This window comes from Rattus norvegicus, chromosome 18, assembly GCF_021556685.1.
Source record: "Rattus norvegicus strain SHRSP/BbbUtx chromosome 18, alternate assembly SHRSP_T2T, whole genome shotgun sequence".
In the NCBI taxonomy this organism is placed as follows: domain Eukaryota; kingdom Metazoa; phylum Chordata; class Mammalia; order Rodentia; family Muridae; genus Rattus; species Rattus norvegicus.
In genome coordinates this window covers 59,267,501-59,287,346 of record NC_141551.1, presented here as the reverse complement: position 1 = coordinate 59,287,346, position 19,846 = coordinate 59,267,501, and the positions used below count along the sequence as shown (strand labels likewise).

General features: G+C 41.6%; 1 protein-coding gene across 2 annotated transcripts in view; it reads right to left on the bottom strand.

Moving 5' to 3' along the window:
- Nucleotides 1–19,846, bottom strand: part of Wdr7 (WD repeat domain 7) — a 282,598-nt gene that overhangs the window by 206,884 nt on the left and 55,868 nt on the right. For both annotated transcript variants that reach the window (NM_023975.2, NM_001395078.1), the window contains 2 exon segments: nucleotides 12,447–12,661; nucleotides 17,792–17,987. In NM_023975.2, coding sequence (NP_076465.1) covers nucleotides 12,447–12,661; nucleotides 17,792–17,987 — 411 coding nt within the window.

Here is a 19,846-nt window from a genome sequence, read left to right as displayed (position 1 = left end):
TCGAAAATAGTTGATTTGTACTACCAAGTATTATGCCAGCTGATATTCAGAATCAAATGCAAAGCAGAAACATTGACATGTGTGTGTGCGTGCGTGTGTGTGTGTGTGTGTGTGTGTGAGAGAGAGAGAGAGAGAGAGAGAGACAGACAGACAGACAGAGAGAGAGAGAGAGAGAGAGAGAGACAGAGAGACAGAGAGACAGAGAGAGAGAGAGAGGCTGTGTCAGGTGTATGTGTCTGGGTGTATGTAGGCCAAGGCTGATGTGAGATGTCTTCCTCTTAGCCACAGCTTTTTTAAACGGAGCGTCCTGCTCAGCCTTGCTGATGGAGCTCGCCCTGTGCCGCCTCTCCAGCTCTGAGATTACAGCACTGCCACGACCACCAGTCAGGCTCAGTGATTCAAACTCAGGCAGCTCCAAATGCTTGTATGGTGGCCACTTTAACAAATGAGTCTCTATAGCCATTAAAATTTGACACACATTATATATACATACATATATATATAATATATATACAAATATATACATATACATATATATCAGCTTTGAAATCAGTGACTAGAGACCCTAAGGACAGGAGGACAGGTTAGAAAATGCGCATACGTCTGACATGCAGCACAGATACCTCTTTAAATAAATACTGAAAAAAGAGATTGCAAAAGAAAATATGCCAAACAAATATGAATTTACTATTTTATGAAGTGCACAACTGAATGGGTATAAGAATTATACTGTACATTTTAAATAACAAGTTTCCTATATAAGATATAAAAATTGACTTATATCAAAAACTATTTCACAGGAAACAGAAAGGAACAATAACTTTCCCCTTGGTCTGGTAGGCGATATCTTACTGACAGAAGTTCTATGAAGGGACGTCTAAGTTCTCGTGCATAATAGTAAGTGTAACGGTGCACTCAATAAATTAGATGTCATGTTGGACTTTTAAAATGCTCTCAGGTAGCTGAGGGAGGGAAATTCTCCCCACCTACTAGAAACTATTCACAACATGGCCTCCACATTAACTATTCTAGGTATCAAGATAAAAAGGGAGGGAGGAAGGAGAAAGGAAGAGATTCGGGGACGTGAAAAAATAACAAGGAAATCTGTATGCCCAGCGTGGTTGTCTGGCGCCCTCTGCTGCCACACTAGTGTTTCTTCATGCTAGTGAGCAGGCTCAGGGAAGTGCCTCAGAGAATCCTGTCACTCTGGAGCTCAACACTATGTCCATGACACCACCCTGGGCATGCGATCTCGTCCGGAACAGACAACGCTACACTCCTCTTAAGAATCTGTCCTTGCAGGATGAGAATGCATGGTCATGTGTGAATGATAATACAGTAATACAGTCTATCTTTTCCTTTCCATGTGCTTCCCCTAATAAGCAGCTAACTAAATACAGACCAAGAAATGATATTAAACATATCAAGGAGTATAGCTTTTATATTTTAATGGAATTTATTAGCAGAACATAAATAATGTGTAGTTATAAATATCAAATACAAATGGTATGTCTTACATAAGAAACATTCTGAAGGTATTTCTTATAAAGACTGGATGCTATTATTACATAATAATTATTAAATAATATTCAGACTGAAAAGTAATATAGTAAAATTCAACAGCAGACAGGGAGTCAACCTCCAGCTGCAGCCAAAGAACCAAGAGCCGCGAACAGCAAGACAAGGGCCCTCTGTTGCAGCACAATCTGTGAGGAGATGAACAGCTGACCCCTAACTCCAAGCTTACTGTCTGCCATGTAACAAAAATGACCACCTACTGCAGGGGCTGGGAGCAGCTGATGGGAATACGCACAGTATTGTCCTCTGACTTGTGTCAAATGCACACGTCACAGAGATACCTGAAGATAGTTAAGCTAACTGCAGGGCCTGCAGTGGGGAATGGCTGTGTTAGGGAGAGCTGTGGTCAAGGGGCTTACGAACTGCAGAGATTCCTGTCGGACACACATGCCATGAGAACCCCTGCTACACTGTTAATTTAGGGGGTGTCACTCTGAGTCTATGTTGAAAAAGATTAAAGCTCCAATGTCAGTGTCACAGAGTCATAGCCTTCCTGGTCATTCTAGGAATGTTTTACCAGCACAACTAGCTTTGTACCTCTTTGTAGTCATGTTAGCATGTGATTACACAGTTAAGAAAACAGTTCATGGCGCAGAGGTTTTACTGCACACGCACAAACACTGACTCTGTAGATGGGATGTTTAGTATCAGTACAGCAAAAATGATGGATACCTGACGTTGCTCTTGCTCTTATAATATATTCTTAGTCTTATTACTAGTTTATTCAAAGGGAGGTTATCTGCATGAATTTTAAACTATTATTTCACTAGACACATGTGAAAGTGCTATTCTTAAACCAATTTTCCATCCTTGTTCCTGTCCAAAGCTTTTTGGATGGCACTGCGTTCTTATTATGAGACTCCTGACCTAATGGGAAACAGCGAAGTCTTGAAAAGCTCTTTGGAAGATTCAGAGTCAGAGAGCCTCACCAGTCCTTAGCTGTCTTGACTTCAGTCGTAACGCCCTCTGCCGACTCAGCTGGACATTACAGAGCCATGCTCACCAGCCTGGCTACTGAGAAACGGAGCATTCGTGCCACAACCTTCTACAGGCGAAAACTCCCCACAGCTGTTCACTCAGCGCTGCTGCACACAGACCGACCTGAGGGCCTCCCGAAGCTCTCAGTGCACTGCTGAACCTGCGCATAAACCGAGTCAGAAAGGCTGTGGTGGGAGCTGGGCAGCAGCATTGTTTAGAGATCCCAGGTGACTTCAATGTGTAGCAGTCTGGTAACCCCCATCATAGGGGCATCCTGTCAGTGGGTTCCACACTTCCTCAAAGACCACCATCTCATCCACCCCCATCCAACTGTGACCCTATGCTTGCCACCATCATTCTTTCAGAGCTACCTTGTTCCACTCTTCTGACAGGACTGCAATTCTGCAGCAGCAAGAAAAGGCACCCTGTTTTCCATATGCCTTTATTCTAGCCCATGACAACTGCACATTTAGCCCCTCTTTCTCCTTAGCTTCTTCTGCCCTGAACCTGTCAGTCCCAGCCCCCTACTGCAGTGCCCTGCATCCCCATAGATTTCCCTTAAATGCACAAGCATTTCCTCATTTATCAATAACCAATTCTCCTTTCCCCGTCTTGAAGCTCCCCCTCCCTTCTCGCTCTTTGTCCTCAACCAAGGGCATTCTCTGCTGTCTCCAACTGCATGTCCATCTGACTGCTCCCTTGCCCTTCCCCCCTTCTCCTTTTGTACAAACTTCTCTTGTTATTTCTATACCCACTGTTCCTAGTCACTCTTCAGTCCTTTACAGACACCTTCTGCCCCTGGAAAGACCATCTGAAGAAGGGATACTTTGACCTGACTGACAAACCTACCTGGTCCTTGGAAGGTGGAAGGATGACTGCATTTCACAGAGCAATCTCTTCTAGCTTGCACCTCTTGGCGTTGCTAATCAGCATATTCTTCTGGCTCTCCTCAGATGTTTCCTCTTTCTCCTACCCTAATCCTTCCTTACCATGTTCCATTTAAAGCTATTTCTTTTTTATTTTATTTTTCTTGGACATTTTATGTATTTACATTCCAAATGTTATCCCCTTTCCTCCCCTCTCTCATAATCCCTCCCCCTCTCCCTGTTTCTATGAGGATGCTCCCACCCCTGCCCAACCTCTCCAACCTCAAGTTGGCATTAGCCTACATTGGGAAAAATGAATGTTCACAGGACCAAGGGCTGTTCCTCCCATTAATGCTGGACAACGCCATCCTCTGCTACATGTACAGCTGAAGTCATGGATCCCTCCATGTGTACTCATTGGCTGGTGGTTTTGTCCGTGGGAGCTCTGGTGGGGTCTGATTGGTTGATATTGTTGTTCTTCCTATGGTGTTGCAAACCCCTTCAGCTCCTTCAGTCTTTTCTCTAACTCCTCCACTGGGGTCCCCTTGTTCAGTCCAATGGTTAGCTGCAAGCATCCTCATCTGTATCAGTACTGTCAGAGCCTCTCAGGAGACACCCATATCTGGCTCCTGTTAGCAAGCATTTCTTGGCATCAGCAATAGTGACTAGGTAAAGCTCCTATTTCTAAGAGTCTGTATATGAATGGATGATCTCACTCCATAGAACTAAGAACCAAACATATGTATTTTTCAGATATATATTTAATTATACATGTGAATATATTTATTTTTATATATTCATATATATTTCATATATACATACATGTGTGTGTATATATATATAAAGAATTCATCAATCTATGTATCCCTTCACTCCAGCAATCCCTCCAGTCTCTGCACCTTACATTAAAGCTTCTGACAAACATCCTGACATATGTGACACACAGGCACTTCAGGTTCACCGTGAACCAAGCACACAGCTCTTCACTGTCCTTCTAAAACCTGCCCATATTCCAATACCAGACTTGATAGAGCCACTTTCTAATCAGTCAATCAGGAGACCTTTGATAAACCTTCCTTATTACTCATACCCAATCAATCATCGGCTCCCACTGAATACAACTCAATTCAACTATTGAGTTTAAATTCTCCACTGTACTCCTTCTTATCAAATTTATTGACTGGCTTTCATGTAAAATTCCATTTGAGTAAAGAACTCTAAAGATTTTTTTTTTAATTTTTGAAAGCCACTGAGATAAAAAGTAAAAATTTCAGCCTCTTCCCTGGTACAAGATGACCTCACCTCTCTTTCCCACCACTACTGGCCTCCAGCTGAGCTCCAAGAACACTGACTGAACAGAGTCTCTCCACTCCCTTCTTTGCTGAACACACAGCAGCCCTTCTCCATTCCAAATCTAAACATATTCCACTTATCCTCCTCCAAACAGCCAATCCCAGTCACCTCAGGCTAGGAAGACATCTGCACTGGTTTCTGCATTTCTCACCACACCATTGGATACAGGGCTTTACAATTTATCTCTTCATATTTCCTGAGAGTAAATATCATGTCTTATTCATTTGGCTCTCAGGGCCAAACACAGTACCTAACTAGTCAATAAATGCTTACTGAACTGGACTGTAGCATAAACGATAAAAGCCAAAAAGTTTCAAAATATTTTATATGGTCTAAAAAACAGATTTTTTTCATAAATACTAAAAGAACTTAATTCTTCAAATTGCTATAATATTTATAATTAGTCAAAAACCTTCATGCTTCTATAAAAATAATGTCAAGGTCTTAAAGCAGAATGAAAGGTAAAGAATCTCATAAGAGGACTAGGAGGATCTGACTCCGGAGGTCATACATTGAACCTCCTTAGTGCTCCTTGCTGATCTACAATTAGATTTATAAGGAGTGGTTAAAAAAAAAAAAACCCTGCTGTATCTCACATATATTCCATTGCTCTGTTTTCTCTTAAAAAAAAAAAAAAACACCTGGTTAATGTATTTCTGAAGCAAAATACTATCTGAATTTAAAAACATAGAACAAACTGCTTTTCCTTGACTTAGGATATGATGATGCATTAGGCTGACTGTACACTGTGCAGGCCAATCAGAAATCCACTGAACACTCACTATGCAAAAGGTATATGGTCGATAAGGCATTAGGACCAAAGAGTTCTTTCAGATAGTCCCTTGGAAATTCATTATTTGAAGGTGTTATGAAATCATCATAATTAAACAAGTCATATCTAATTTAAGAATTCTTTAAAATGGAAAATAACCCAAAATAATATAATTAGAAAAATAAGTTCTTGTTAGTTATTTAGCTATAACTTTTAATCTAGTTTCACTGGTTAACTGAATCATTGACATTGTATTCATAGAAATTTAAAACCCATTTGTTTCAAACTAGAAAATATGTTGACGACCTGAGTTGAAAAATGTAAAGGTGTTTTACCCTAACCTATAAAACATGCACATATGATACGCACTCATACACACATAAAAGAGCACATGCCTCAGCCTACAAAAGGTGTTCCTTTATACATGTGTGAAACGTGAGCATGCTTTCACACATGACTGGTGAGGCAGGAAGGCCCGAGAGCTCATAAGCAGAGCTTACACACTAACTAACGTGTGTAAGTCCCTGGGCGAGCCTTAGCAGTCATCAGAGAAAGATGACTTATGTGGTTATCATCTAAGAAAGCTGTTAAGACTGATCTTAGTAGAAGATGTGTCATAAAGCTCTTGCTGGCTTGTTTCAAAATGAGATAATGGCTGTTATTATTTGTGATCATTAGCATCAGATGGGACAAAGAATGGTGACACTTGGCACTGGTTTTACAGGTGATGCAATGTTTGTCACAAACTTTCCTTTTTAAACCCTTTAAATCCTTTAAACATGTAAATCCTGTTCTTAGCTCCAAGGGCCTGAAGAGTACTGAGCATCACTGCAGATCTAGGCAGGCCTAACGACAAAGAAATAAAAAGGTTCCAAAAGAGATCACATGGACACCAGTCAAACGAGTTAATGAGGTCACCTAATGAAAGAGAGAGAGCCTCAGACACAGGAAACTCTGGACACTCCCAGGAAAGTGAGAACAAAAACAACCAGAACACTACATATTTCAATAGTCAATAGACATAGGAAAAAGAAAAGCCCTATCTTAAAGAACAATAATATAAATAATATATAATTGCTCAAACAAAAAATTGAATATAATATCACGCATGCCTGAAGTTTCAGCTCTTAAGAGGCAGAGGCAAAGGACCACTGAAAGTTTGATATTGGACTAGATACAGGACAAGTTCGATACCAGTCAGGGCCTCCTAGTGACTGGGGCGGGGGGAGTAGGGGGGAAAGAAATTTAAAAGGATATTCAAAATACTAAAACAAAAGAACTAGCAACCTATGAATATATAATCAGCAAAATATTCTTCTAAAACAGACAGACTTGGACATAACTCAAAAGTATTTAACTGATATATATAAGGCCCTGGGTGACCCTCAGCAGTCAAGTTACAAAATTTTGAAACAGAGCACACTGCCAGACAACCCACAGTTAAGAAAATTCCCTGGGAGCAAACTTTTACTAAAAAGTGGTTTTGCTTGCAGGAGAAAATTATATGTAGGGGCATGGCAGGAAAGAACTGCTGGCATGACCACTCCATACTATGGTTAAGGGAAAGGTCTGCGTGACAGACAGACAGACAGACAGACAGACAGACAGACACAGGGAGAGAGACAGAGAGAGATATAGAAAAACAGGAACAGAGAGAGAGAGAGAGAGAGAGAGAGAGAGAGAGAGAGAGAGAGAGAACACAAGAGAGAGAGAACACAAGAGAGAGTACCATCTGGAAAAGAGAAGAAGAGAGAGAGACAGGGACAGAGAGGCAAAGAGAGGGGCAGAGAGAGAAAGCCATCTAGCAGAGTCAGAGAGGTAGAGAGACAGACAGACAGAGAAAGACAGAAAGACAGAGAGACACAGAGAGAAACAGGGACAAAGAGACACAGAGAAAAACAGGGATAGAGAGACAGAGAGAAAGAGACAGAGTCATCTGGAAGGGAGAGGACGAGAGAGACAGAAAGAGAGAGAGACAGACACACAAACAAGAGGTGGGGGGAGAGACAGAGATAGATTGGAGATTGATTGGACATGGCCAGGGCTAACTTTGACAAAAGAGAATAGCAGGAAAGACTTGAAAAAAGATAGTGAGAGAAGCAGAGCGAGAGAGCGAGTGAGAGAGAGAATACTGAGAACAGAGAGAGCTGCAGACTTGCCAGCCTAGCTCTGCTATGAGAAGAATGAGAGGCCAGAGACAGAGGGGCCGTGAGAGTGGCTCGGAGGCTTTGAGATGGGAAACAACCACACGTGAATCAGGACTGAGAGAGCGTGGATGCTTGAGACTCTTGATATGTGTTTGATATAAGCTGCATGTGCTGACAGTCACCACAGGTTTAATGTTAACTGAAGACATCCATGTGCCCTCCCTCCCCTTTTTGGCCAGGGGTAATGGAAATGACCAGCATCACAAGTCCCTAAGAACACACACCCAGTTCACACTGCCACCTAGACGAAGCAACCCTTTCTTGTTATAATCATCCTCAGGGACTGCTCCACAGACTGTACAGTTAGTTCTATTATTAGCACTCGGCCTCTGAATAATCCTGAGTCAGAACCGTCCTGCTCTCTTCTGGGAAGACCTGTTTGTTCACCTTATACTGGAGAACACACACCAGCCCTTCCTTAGCTTCACTGCCTAATCCCATTTCTGACCCTCATGACCACTCACTGCATCAATACGGTAGCCTACTGCTTCCCTATGACAACGTTTATTAGTATTCTCTAGATATCATTAAACATGGCAAACTTTTCGTTAACAAAACCTTTGAAAAGTGTTCAACACCACAGACTTCCCTGTTAAACCTTCAGCATGACAATCGAGTTCCTTCACAGTCTGATCTCAATCTACACTTCCCAACCAACTTCTCCATGAGTGTCTCAGGCATGTTATAATTGTCACAGGTAAGATAGTTATATTACATTAAATACTGAAAATAAAAAAAAAAAACACTTGATGCCTGCCAGGAACTTTACTACAGACAAAAGGAAAAACAAGACAAAAATATCCAAGTCCCCATGCAAAATGGCCATCCTATCAGAACCAATCTACAGATCCCACCCCCATCAAAATTTCCAACTCAATTATTCACAGAAATTGAAAACACAATCTTCAACTTCATAGGAAAACAAACAAACAAAAATGTAAGCTAAAACAATACACGAACTGCTGGAGGTGCTGCCATCCCAGATTTCAAACTGTACCCCAGAGCTACTGGAAACCCACTGTGGTGCAGACATAAAACCAGGCACGGTGATCGATGAACAGAGCTGAGTTCCTAAATGTAAATCCGCACACTATGGATGCGTGATTTTTCACAAAGGAGCAAAAACTTCACTGAAAAGAATACAGCACCTTTAACAAGCGGTGCGGTCACACTGAATAGCTGCATGTAGAAGAATAAAAATAGAAACAAATCTATCACTCTGCACAAATTCAACTCCAGATGAAGGATCTCAGCATAAAACCAGACACACTTGAATTCATTGTCAGAGGAAAGGACTTTCTGAAAAGAAGAGGAATAGCAAAGGCATTAAGACTAACAAGTACTAAACTGTACCTCAGGAGGCTAAAAAGCTTCCATAAAGCACAGAACATCATTATTTGAGCAACGTGGCAGCCTATAGAATTAGAAAAAAAAATCTTTATCAATTATGTATGTGACAAGAGGTTTAAATATACAAAAAACTCAATTGAATATCAGCAAAACAACCCAATTTTAAAACACGGTACATAACTAAAATATAACTCAAAATAGGAAACACAAACAGCTGAAAAACATTTCCTAAAAGTTTAATATCCTTAGTCACTTGGGAAATACAGATGAAAACTACTTTGAATTTTCACCTTACCCCAGTAAGAATGGCCAAGATCAACACATCAAGGCAGCGGGTGCTGGAGAAGCTTCTCTGAAAGGGAGCATTGCTGCGGGGAGTGTAGCCAGTGGAGCCACTGTGAAATGGCTCCTCAATGTGGGAGGCTCCTCAAGGAGCTGAGAGCCTACAACCTTTCCTGAGTTTCAAAGAACTCGAGTGGTAGAGATACCTGCTGTCTTGGCTGATTTTCTGTTGTTTTGATAAAACACCATGACCAAAAAGAGGGTTTGTTTGGCTTAAACTTCCACATCATAGAACATCATCAAAAGAACTGAGAGCAAAAACTCAAGGCAGAGACCTAGAAGCAGGAACTAAGGCAGAGGCCAGTAGGCTGCTTATTGGCTTGCTCTCCATGGCTTACTGAGCCTGCTTTCTTATACAACTCAGGAACAACCTCCCTCAGTGCCCCCACATTAATCACTAAGTAATCATAAGGACACCCTAGAGGCATGTGCACAAGCCAGTCTGGTGGGGCATTTTCTCAAACAAGAGACCCTCTTTAAAAAGACTCTAGCTGTGTCAACATGACATAAAACTAATCAACATACCTCTTACCTGGTTCACTGCTGCTCTACTCAGGCACTGGAAGCGACCTATACATCCATCAACTGATGATGAATAACGAAAATAGGGTACATATGCACAATGTAATATTCTTTAACTGTTAAGGTAAATGGATAGAACTAGAAACAATTATCCTGAGTGATGTAACCCAGACCCAGAAAGGCAAATATTGCACATTTTCTCTCATTCGTGGATGTTAGCTTTTAATCTTATTATGTGTGTTTTATTTAGAATATCATCAAAGTTCAATAGCTTGAGAAGAATCAGAGGATATGAGGGGCTGCTCCAAGGAAGGGAAAACAGAATATTAGTGTTATAAAATGGATAAGGAAAAATTAGAATTGGGGGATTAAATTGAAACGGGGATGGGAGGTCAGTGTAAAGGAGGGGCTATGGAGAGGGTAACTAACACTAGAAACCTTTTGAAAGACCATTATGGAAATCTACTCTGGAAGAAGCCTCCTAAGATTTATAACATATGTAAATGTAATTTAAATGGGGTTACCATACAGCACAGGAGGCAATGCATAAACTAGGCATCATATGAAGTAAAACCTCAGTAGTAGGAATGAGTTGCATCCTGTTATGTCACTGACCAAAGGGACCCCACAGCACACCTCAAGACATTACAGACAACCGCCAGTATGACTGGTTACCTCCGACACCCTGAAGGTAAGTCCTTGTCGCTGAAGATACCACTTACATCACTGAACATGGAGAAATCAGTTGGTGCCCAACTAGAAGCTCTACCCCTACTGACTAGCATCCATTGCACTATGATAGTGTCCTCTATGATAGAGGATAGGAGCAATCATTCATCTCACCAAGCTGTGAACCCTGTGACCTACAACAGGCACTCGCCTGCAAGACCAGACATGCGATGGAACTCACACCAGACAATTAATGAGGCCAGAAACTGAGACCAGAGAAGGCTAGGCCCTGGGGGAAACCTACTAGTGTTATTCTGCTAACTAAACATACCAACAAAATGACTCCTAACTACATATGCTATGTCCACAGGTCAGTTCATGGCTTGCCCCTGATCAGAGAAGCTTCTTCTTGAGTATATCCTAACTAACAAAAAGACCTACAAACAGACAGTATGAAGACAGTCAGACACCCTAGAGATCTCAGTCCTAAAAGGAATGCTTTGATCAACCCCCCCCCCCCGACAAGGTTTAAGGATCTATGTGGAAGAAGAGCCAGAGGTCGTGATGACACCAACCAAACAGCCTCTTCCAGATAGCAGGGCCGACGCACACATGAGCTCACAGAGACTGTGGCAGCATGTGCGAACAGTTAGAGACATCCTTAATGGTACAGCCAACATACATTTTTCATGAAGTTATTATCCTCCTGCAGCCTCAGCTTCCTAAGCCTTTCCCCTCCTATAACCGTCTTCCGTGTGGACGAAAATTACTCCCCACAGCTATCAGCTGCCTTCGTCACTAACTGCACTATAAAATTCACTATTAAAAGAGGGACACACAAGACTGAAACAACCGCCTAATCAACCCTGACACTTACTAAAGCCATTCATAAATAGTACTACCCTGCTTATTTTCCTTGAATTTCCCAGCTATGTGTTAGAAAGTGATTTTTCTAACTTTGTACTTCTAGGAGCTACCATCAAGAAATGTAAGAACATAACTTTTATTTCTTAATGATAGCGCCATGGACACATGCTTTCTTTAATACGCTGCTTTGCACATTTGTAAAAGGTGGAAGTCGTGCCACGTTGTATAACGAAACAATGACTTCCTGGGCCGAGTACGTGAGCCTTTGAAAGAAATGGCAAGCACAGCAACTAACACGTTTACGCTGTGACTTCTCCTCAGACTTTCAGCGCAGGCCTGAAAGCAGGGGGTAAACCACAGAAGGGTTTCCTATGTCCCGCTAACGAAATATACTCCAACAGAGCCGATAAAACATTAATGTCTCGGGGAAAGGAAGGATGATCAAAGGGAGGTATTACTGCCAATCAGAGGAGGTGGGTCAGTGGGGCAGTCAGTCGGCAGTATCGCATCCACGACCGACAGCCCTTGATTCATGGATAACTGTCAGTGTACACCTAAGCCTTCAACCCCTTCAGTTTTATACACAAGTTTAGCCATTATGAAAACAATGGAAATCAAGAGTAAGAGAGCCACAGAATAAACAGCAGCTTAGCTCTACAAAATGAAGGATGGGGGGGCCAGTTAAATGCCTGGCTCTGCCGGTGCTCATTAGTAGGACATCCTCCTGCCAGCCAGTGTCTGGATTGCAAAAGATTAAAACAAAAGTGTTTTTATAATGTCAAACCAACATCATTTAGTTCAGTAAAAATAAGTTTAAGATTTTGAATGGCAAAAAAAAAAAAAAATCCTTCTCTTTGACGGAATGCTCAGGACTCGAAAAGGCTACTTCATAAACAAGCTTCCATGGCACCCACGGACTACGAAGATGCATACAGAGCTCACCTTGTCAGAGGCCTCAGAAGCCAAAAGGTTAGTTGCAAGGGTTTGCAGCTTGTGGTGGGCCATGTTTTTAAGGGCGGCGAGACTCCGCCGTGTCATGGCTTGCTTCAGGTTGACTGCTGGGTGACTGAGTGAGTCCACTGCTGCAGGGACAGCTTCGTCACAAGCATTGAGAATCTCCACGGCTGTTATCCCCATTGCACAGCGGTCCAGCGCACCTGCAAGGCAGCGTCCCATGTGGGTTACACAGTACAATCCACTTTCCATTTGTTTGTTTAGGTACAGAAAATATGGTATAACATTTTTGTAGGAATGTCTTATCAGTGTTTACCCACAAACAGTACCTTGCACTTCTGCTTTACACCAATCTTCCGTGTAGACGCCACAAATATTGCTCTCCCCGAAGGCGTCACAAACCTTCCCACTAAACTCAGATTCAGAGTTAAGGCTTTAAGAACCTCTGTCAGGCTTTCCCATCCTGGTTCCCAGGAGGCTTCCTGAACTGGTCTATTACCTTCACATTCTTCATAAACACCAAACTCAATGACCTCACCTTTCTTTGTCTTCTATCAACATTGAAACAACAAAAACTCTCACTAAAATGGGTCCATTTTCTCCTTCAATAATTTCTGAAGCTTTTCTTTTCAAAAAAACATCCACAGAACAAGAATGGAAATGTTGTATCTCAGTGTGCAAAAATTTCTTCTTCACTGTTGGTTAGCAAATCCTGCACCTCCTACGCACTAGGGCTGGGAGAAAAGTATCCCACCACTGTAGGATCTTTTGGATTCTTAGTTCCCCCACTCTAACGTTTCCCATATGTTTATAAACCAAATACTATTTCTACCCACAGCTACTACAAAGCACCTCATCTGGTCTTCCCTTCTATATCTTGTTTATTTACTGATTGATTGGTTGGTTGATTGGTATTTCAGGACAGAGTTTCTGTGTAGCCTTGGCTGTCATAGCAATTAACCTATAGACCAGGCTGGCCTCAAACCCAAGGATCCACCTGCCTCTGCTTCCCAGTGCTGGAATTAAAGGTGTGCCCAAGGCCCGGTTTATGTATTTCTTAAGTTAGAACACAAACTTCTTCCTGTATAACTTGGACTTTGTCCTCACTTTTCATACTACCAGATTATTTTATCAGTTTCTCTTTTTCTGTTTTACTTTTTCCTTACTTCTAGTTAGCAGCTTTTCAACTGTATATTAAACATCTCTAAGACTAAACTATTCTTATTCGCATGAATGTTTTGCCTGCATGTATGTGTGTCTATGCACCACATGTATGCTTGGTGCCTGCAGAGCCTAGAAGAGGGTGTGAGAACCTCTGAAAGTAGAGTTCAGAGTTACAGGCTGCCAGGCGGGTGCTGGGAACTCTTAGGTTAGTGCCCTTAACTGCTAGGACAGCTCCTCAGACCCTTACTTAAATCTGTACATGCCTCCTCAAATCCAGAATTAGGAACCACACAAGACATACAGAATTTAAGGTGCTTTGCTCACACTAAAATGTTTATGTTAACTATTTGTTGATTGATGAGACCCACATAGTTAACAGCTTAAAGGAGAGTTCTTGCAAATCCAGGGGGTGGGGTGGAAGGCCAATAAGTAAAGACAGAGAAATCACAATTGCTTTGGATTTCAGTTGTGATGGGAGATACATGCTTTTCCTTCTCCTGATGTTCAAGCTGCAGCTAGTGATATACAGGCCTCCAGAGTCAGGAAGGTACATCATGAAGGTATTGACATTATTTATTTATTAAATTTATTTATTTATCATATCAATAAAAAATGAAGCTCCATAAATCAGATTCAGGCAGGATTTGATGTATGAAATGTATTTAAAGTCCAAAGAGCTACCTCAGCTGTCCTCATAGTGTTTAGGGAGATGCTCAAACTAACTCTTCTCATATGGACTGGATGCTTCCCTGTTTGCATAAAAACCAGCTCCGCTGCTTGACTTTAGGTTAGACGCCCCCAGAGTCACACATAAGTGGCATTTTTTTCTCTTCAAATGCATAGGGATTGCTTGAAGCTTTTCATCATTAAGGGTTATGTTGGCTCTGGTTTTATTGTGTGTGTGTGTGTATGTGTGTTCTTAACTAGGTTGAAATATGTTTCTTCAAGGACTTTTACTATGAAGACAAACTGGATTTTATCAAGGACTCTCCCTTGCAACTTTTAAAATGATCGTGTAATTTTGTCACTAAGCCATGTGATTTACTGCATTTACTAAGGTGTGTGTTGAACCATCCTTGGCGACAGTGAGTAATCTTTGGGCATGGATGTAACTAGTTTGTGAGAACTGACTGAGGATTTTAGACAGTCTAGCAGGATTCTGCTGTGAATCTGTTTGTGCCTGAGCTGTTGTTATCTAGAAGGCTTTTTCTGCATGTTTCAGTCTCTTCACTCACGGTCGGTCTGTTTAAATTGTTCATCTCTTCTTGGTTTAAGTTTGGTGGTCTGATGAATCCAGAAATTAATCTATTTCAATTATATTTTTCAATTTAATAGAGCAGATTTTTAAATTATTTCTTTATAGTAGTCTGAGCTTCACTGGTGTGTAAAAGGTCTGATGATCTTGTTTATCTTGGATTTGTTGCTTCTTTGTATTGTTTTTTATTGCTTATATACGATTCTTTGTATTATATATTTCAATGATTTCTGCTCTGCTTTTTTATCATTTCTTGTCATGTTCTGGATTTGGGTTTGGTTTGTTCCTGTTTGAAGTTCTTGAGTGACACCATCAAGCTCCTTATGTGTGTACTTTCTGACTTCCTACCGCAGGCACTTACAGCTGGAGTTTCCCTTACAGGACTGGTTTTAATGTGTCCCAGGGGTTTTTCATATTGTGTTTACATTGTCATTTAGTTCCAGGAACTTTTATTTCTTTTTTTATTTCATTGACCCATTCATCATTCAGTAATGATTTGTTTCATCTCAGGGAGTTTCTGTACTTACTAGTGATTTCTTTGCTGTTAATTTTAAGCTTTGTGGCACTATTGTCAAACAGGCTACCAGAACTATTTCATTCTTTCTGAATCTGTTAAGATTTGTTTTCTGTCCGTGCATTCAGTTTATTCTTGAGAAGCTCCCACTGGCCAATGGGTAGAGGTGGACTTCTTTTATACTTATTCACTTTACATGCTGCTCACTGCATCCTCCAAATCACCCTATCCCACAACCTTTCCTCCCTTCCCCTCCCCTTCTCCTTTAAGCTGATGGGGACTCCCCTACCTGGCACTTCAAGCCTCTGCAAGGCTAGGCAGCCTCTCCCACTGAGGCCGGAAGAGGCAGCTAGAAGAACATATCCCATTCATAGGCAACAGCTTTGGGACAGGTCCCACCCCAGTTGTTCAGGACACCCATGAAGGTCAAGCTGCACATCTACTGCATATGAGCAGGGAGGCCTAGGTGCAGCCCATGTATGTTCTTTTGTTGGAGGTTCAGACTCTGAGAGCCACAAGGGTCCAGGTTAGTTGACTGTTGGTCTTCCCATGTAGTCCCTATCCCCTTCGGGGCCCACAATCCTTCCTTCTAATCTTCCATAACAGTCCCCACGCTCCTCCACTGTTTGGCTATGGGTGTCTGTATCTGTCTGAGTCAGCGGATGGGTGGAGCCTCCCAGAGGACAGCACGCTCCTATCTGCAAGCATAACAGAGCATCATACTCTTTGGGGTTTTAGGTGGAATATTCTGTAGATAATCTGTGAAGTCCATTTGATGCATGATGTCAGTCAATTCTGGCCTTTCCTCCCTGCCTCTTATCTGGATGGGTATGTCTTTTTTTAATTTGAGGAGATCTTGATTTGCTCTGATCTTGAAGATTACATCTATGTCACTGCCTTGGCACTATTCTCCTTTATCTGTCCTGAGTTGTCTTTGTCATTGTAGTCAACCATGAGCTTATCTTTTCTTAGAGATGGCTCCATTCTTATTGCTATCCCTTCCTAGTGCATTAAGCTGTTGAGTTCCATCTCCTGTAAAATCCTCAAATGCTATGATGGAAGCTGATGATATTTTAAGTTCTGTATCCTGAGGTTCACCGATGCTTATCATAGAGAACATTGATATAGGAACTAGTTAAGGTTTTGTAGGGGAACAGGAGACACTCTGTCTTGGTATCTCTTGGCAGACTCCCAGAAAAACCAAGTCTTGCTTCTTTCTCACATATTTTTAAAACAATGTGTATGGCTTGGGGTGGCTATCTGCATGTGAGTGAGAGTGCCTGCAAAGCCCAAGGAGGTAGTCATGCCCCTGCAGTGGAAGTTCCAGCAGGCTGGGAGCTGCCCACGGGAGTGCGAGTAATCTAACAAGAACCCACTGCAAGAGCAGTGTGTGCTCTTTACAGCTGTGCCATCGCTCCACCCAAAGCAATTCCTCCCTTAAAAACACCCAAAAATAGGTCAGAAATAAATGTCACAGTGGTGATGTTTACCACAAAGCTACGTGGCTTCAGTCTCCTTTCTTCTCCTTTAATCTTTAGTGCTTTTAAAGTAGAACAGAAAATATTAATATCTCTTATGGTATAAAGCAGAACACAGAGTTAAATGCAAAAGAAGTCTGTTAGATTTCACAAATGCTCCCTCTGGTGAAGACTGCTGAAGATGTCTACTTATCCCTGCTCTGTAGCAGTACAAGCAAGAGTACCTGTCCAATCGACTTCAAAATGGTTGTGGAGAGCAGACAGAAGAGGAGTAAAAACTTTCATACATATTACTTAAAATTGCAAAAGTATGATCAAATATGCTTGATAAAAACATAAGCTACAGCATTAAGTCACCTGCCGAAATATTCCTAGTAAAAGCTGTATTGATCTGCGTGTGAACATCTATCGGTCCCTGCGCTTTCCAGCCGAGCAATATTTATTCTAAACCAAACCCATACATAAAACTGAAAACTGAAATCTCACATGTTTTCTCTAAAGCCTACAATGTCCATTTCAATTTAGCTCCTAAAATTACCTGGCCAGCTTCACTTCTCTGCTGTTCAAATAAAAGCTGGTTTTCTTTTCCCACAATTTTTTAACATGAGGCACAGCTGTCCCCCTCACCTTGCTTGCCACCCATAAACAATGTGGGCATCACTGCCTACCGTCCCCATGGGCACATCACCCTCAACCGCATGTCTTTAAAGACCGTTGAACCATCTACAAGGTCAAACACAATATAACAAATACAAGGATGCTACATTTGCCATCATGGACCAAAGCAGTATTACAGAGGACAGTAAAAGAAATATACACGGAAACTCTGTACATCCCCGGGCTTGATTTTCATATAAAGACCTATTTCCAGGAAATGAAATACATTCTTCTGACCCTACTCCCTCTCCACATCCACTCTTACCAGTGTCCATCTGCCAGACACACACAGAGCCGTCCGTGCACCCCACCACCAGGTAGTCGTCAGAAGGCCTCCACTTGATCACCTGAATAGGGAACAGGTGACGAGACGCCAGCATGATGCATTTTTTCTCTCGCAGACTTAGCAGCCCTACAGAGTGGTCACTGGCCACAGAACAGACGCAGTGTTGAACTCTTGCCTAAAACGAAGAATAAACTTTCATTAGATTTACCTTAAAAGTGGGATAAGATAGATCTTGTCTCCCAGTGACTTAAATGAAAATTACTTATATGTATACTCCACCGAAAACCAAACACCATATTAAGTCACGTTGAACAAGTTCTTCCTTTAGATTATAATGAAAAGTCCCTGGTTCAAATAGATATGCTTTAAAAGTGCTAAATGATGTCAAGATTAAAGACTAGAAAGATGTCAATGAAATTTTAAAATAACCTCACTAAAAACATTGTCACATCTGAGAAGGCAAAACTGGATGGTGCGGGTCAGGGTAGGAGGGGTGATCTGTTCTTATGTGTCTGTTCTCTTTCCATTATAGGAACTTATTTTTCTTTGTTTCTAGAGAGAGCTTTCTGTGGTCTCTTTTTTCTGCTCATGACTCATTTAGACCCATGCTTGTCCCTGCACTTCTGTCCCAATAGAAATCCCTCAGAGTCCCTCAAGCACAGTCACTCGCTGAGAGCCACAGCTATGGCACGTTATCTACAGACCGGCACCCCTGCTCCCTTCGTGGAGTCTGTGTAATGACAGAAGGTGCGGCATTCGACTAACCACACGACAGACACAAACACTGTCCAGAGCTCCCTGCTCGTCACTAGTGTCCGCCCTTCAACTTCCCTTTAAAACGATCGTCATTTATCAATAAGCGAAGAAATGATTTTCACTAGCAAGAGAGAGCTGAATCTACACCTCAGCAAATTAAAAGACGTTCACTTTCTATAGGACAATCTGTAAGCAATTTAAAATGTAACCATATAAAAGCAATCTCTGAATTTATTGTGACTATGAAATCACAGGCCTTAAGAAATCAGGCCCATAAGTAATGTTGCCAGCTTTTGTTTCATTGAAAATGCTTTGCTGTTTTGTTTTGTTTTGTTTTGCTTTGTTTTGTTTTGTTTTGTATTGTATTGTTTTGTTTTTGAGCCAAGTGTCCTGGCCTAGCCCAGGTTGGCCTCAGACTTAGAATATGCCTACCTCAACCAACCAGGTACTAGGATCACAGGCAAAAGGACCCATTCTCAGTTCTAATCTGAACCACAGGATGTCCCAGGAAGGACCTTTGCAGTACTGGTGTAAATATGTCTGTTTTACCAAGATGTAGAACATCATTCACCTCTAAACTTGTCTGATCCTCATCGTCTAATTAAAGCCCCCTGGGGAAGCTGCTATGCTTGGGTTCTTTTCTGTTGCAAATGTCCCTAGCTCAAGACTGAGCTTTCTCTAACGGTGCAGCATCCTGGATACTGGTGTCTGGGCTGCGGCTCTCACGTCCTATGCCCACATCCCTATTCCCTCTTCACGGTGAGTTAGCTATACCTTCACTCTGGTGAATGGTTATAACTGAAAGTAATCTAAAAGTTAAAAAACCCATGGTCAGGGGCTGGGGATTTGGCTCAGCGGTAGAGCGCTTGCCTAGCAAGTGCAAGGCCGTGGGTTCGGTCCCCAGCTCCGCAAAAAAGAAAAGAAAAAAAAAGAAAAATGCTCAGGGAGATACTACAAACTTTGCTTAAAGCAGTACACGGAATTGTCTTAGGCACTTACTAAGCTTGTTTATGAATATTCAATGCCTTTTTTTCCTGGAAAATGATATAATAACAACAGAAAAATAAACAAATTTCTGATGCATACAAATTAATTTTATGATTACCAAATAAATAAAAATAAACTAACAAACTAAAAAATAATTCAAATTTAGCCACAATAGATTAAAAGTGGAAATACGCACATGCAAATATATATATATCCTGGGCCTCTTACTTTCAACTATTTTTCAAAACACACACTAAATCTATCAGTTGCACAAGACATATATTGCTAACT